Source organism: Myotis brandtii, unplaced genomic scaffold (genome assembly GCF_000412655.1).
Source record: "Myotis brandtii unplaced genomic scaffold, ASM41265v1 scaffold786, whole genome shotgun sequence".
NCBI classification, from domain to species: Eukaryota; Metazoa; Chordata; class Mammalia; order Chiroptera; family Vespertilionidae; genus Myotis; species Myotis brandtii.
In genome coordinates, this window is record NW_005371157.1 from 484,190 (window position 1) to 486,356 (window position 2,167).

Genomic DNA, 2,167 nt, shown 5'->3' on the forward strand with positions numbered 1-2,167 from the left:
GCTGCGGCGCTCGGCGGGCTGGCCGCAGGCCCTCTTCCTACGTCTCGTCCGCTTGTGTGGCCCCTGGAGGAGGCTGTGCCATTGTCAGCTGTTAGAGAGAGCGCCGGAGATGGCAGGGCGTTTCCTAAAACCCCGTGACCAGCAGACTTGTGCCCCTCAGTCCTGTGTGCAGGGGACAGGGACTGGCCATCCGGCACCTCTGGTTTCGGGCCACCCCTCATTTGGGCTTTGTCTGTGGAGGAATGGGCGGTGACGCAGGGAGTGGAGAGGGCAGCCCAGTGGTGGCATGTGCCCCCTCGCCGACCCCTGGCGGGCTGTCCTGGGTGTCCTGTGAAGAGCTGTGCGCTGGGCGGTGCCACCGGCTGACCCTGTCCCCTCCCCGCAGATGAGTAAGGTGTGGAACGACCTGAAGCCCAAGCTGCACTGCCTGTTCTCGGGACCCGCCAGCGCCCTGACCCCGCCTCGGTCCCCGCGGGACGGCCTGTCTCCTCACTAGTGCCGAGAGGACCCGGCGCCCCCACTAAAACTTCTTTCCAAACGGTGTGTCCCTGTTTAATTCCGTCCAGATGGCGGCTGTCCCCCCCTCCCCCCAGCTGCCACCGCCTGCAGACGAGCTGACCAGAGCTGGTGGGGCCGGGACCCAGGTGCCGTGGCTCCCCCTCCCCTCGTGGGAGCAGGGCCGGGACAGACCCCGGGTGTGAGTGTCCGCTGAAGCTGAGGCAGGAGGGGTCTGCTGGGTTGTCACATGTACATGGGCCCCGGCCCCGGCACTGTGGCCTGTTAGTCTGGGGGTGAGAAGAGTTAAGATGCCCTGGAGTGGTTTTCTCCCGACACCAGAGGGCAGGGCGGCAAGGATGTTCTCCCAGCAGATGGTGCCTGGGTGTGTGCTGGGACCCCGTGTGCAGGGACCCCGTGTGCTGGGACAGGGGGATGATGGGCTGCATTAGCTGAGCAGGGAGGAGGCTGACACCCCCCAGAGGGCAGGCCCGGCCCTGCAGCCCGCACACCATGTGGTCAGCCGGCAGCCCTGGGCAGGTGGCCGTGCGAGAACGTTTGAGCTGCAGCACCCGGGTCCTTGGGCGCAAACTGTTTCCGGAGGACAAGCCCCAGCGCGGGGCCCTGGCCTGGGACTGGCCTGCAGGCAGTGTCCTGGTCCCCCCCCCCCCCCCCCCGCGGAGCCGTGAGTGGGTGGTTCTCAGGGAGCGGGGAGTGCAGGGGCCTCCAGTCTGACCTGTGTCTGAGAGGAGATAAAAAGGCCGTCGGCATTGCTGCCCCTGCACTTCCCTGGGGCCAGGCCCAGGCCCCTGTCCTGCCTGGCCTGTTTCTGCGGGTGTGGGTGCGGGTGTGGGTGCGGGGACGGCGGCTGCCTCCTGTCCTGTCTTGGTGACCTCGGTCCCACGGCCTGTCCCCGACCCGGAATGCACTGGAGAGGGCGCACGCCCAGGGCCGGCCGCTGAGATTCTCAAGTACGACGTCCCCGAATGGGAAACTAGGTTGAGGTTTGATACAGTTTCCAGTTTCCAGCTTCTGAAACCAATCTTGTCCGTACACACTGTCCCCCTCCTGGCCGCCGGCCGTCCCAGGTCTAGAGAAGGGACTTCGCAGGACGATCACTCACAGGACCTGTGGGGCGGAGGCTGGGGCGGGCCGATTCCCTGGAGGGGGTCCTTGCTGAGACCCACATGCCAGGGTCGGCAGGTTGGCGAGTGGGGTGGGAGTCTCGAGCCTGGAGCGGCAGGGACAGCCCAGTTGCTCGGTTCTGGTTCAGCGTAGGGGACACTCCGCAGTAACTTGGCAATGACCTTTTAGATAGGGTTTCTCTTTAGGGCCAGACTAAATACCTCAAGGTGCGTGCGGGCGGCTTTTCTTTCTGAAGGGAAGTATTGAGCCCGGTGAGGCCTGTTAATCGGTTCCATCCAGGGTGAGCGGCAGTGAGGTGAAGGGAGAGCTGGGCGAGTCGCTGCGTGTGGCACGCCCTTCCCTGTCACCCCCTTCCCTGTCGAGGTGACAGCGTCTGCCATGTGTGCAGACGCGGGTCGGAAGAACAGGCTGGCGGCTTCCCTCGGCCGCCCGACCATGCGTTTGTGGGGTGGGTGAGGGGGCTCTGCTGCTCCTCCTGCAGCCTCCGGGGCGTGTGCCCACCCCCCGGGGCTGCCGAGTGGAGAGT

General features: G+C 66.0%; 1 protein-coding gene across 1 annotated transcript in view; it reads left to right on the plus strand.

The window, feature by feature from the left end:
- Nucleotides 1-2,167, plus strand: part of SNX8 (sorting nexin 8) — a 38,115-nt gene that overhangs the window by 27,318 nt on the left and 8,630 nt on the right. The window contains exon 10 of the mRNA XM_005883376.2: nucleotides 386-540. Within this exon, the coding sequence (XP_005883438.1) occupies nucleotides 386-496 (111 nt within the window). The 3' untranslated portion in view covers nucleotides 497-540. The remainder of the gene's footprint in view (nucleotides 1-385; nucleotides 541-2,167) is intronic.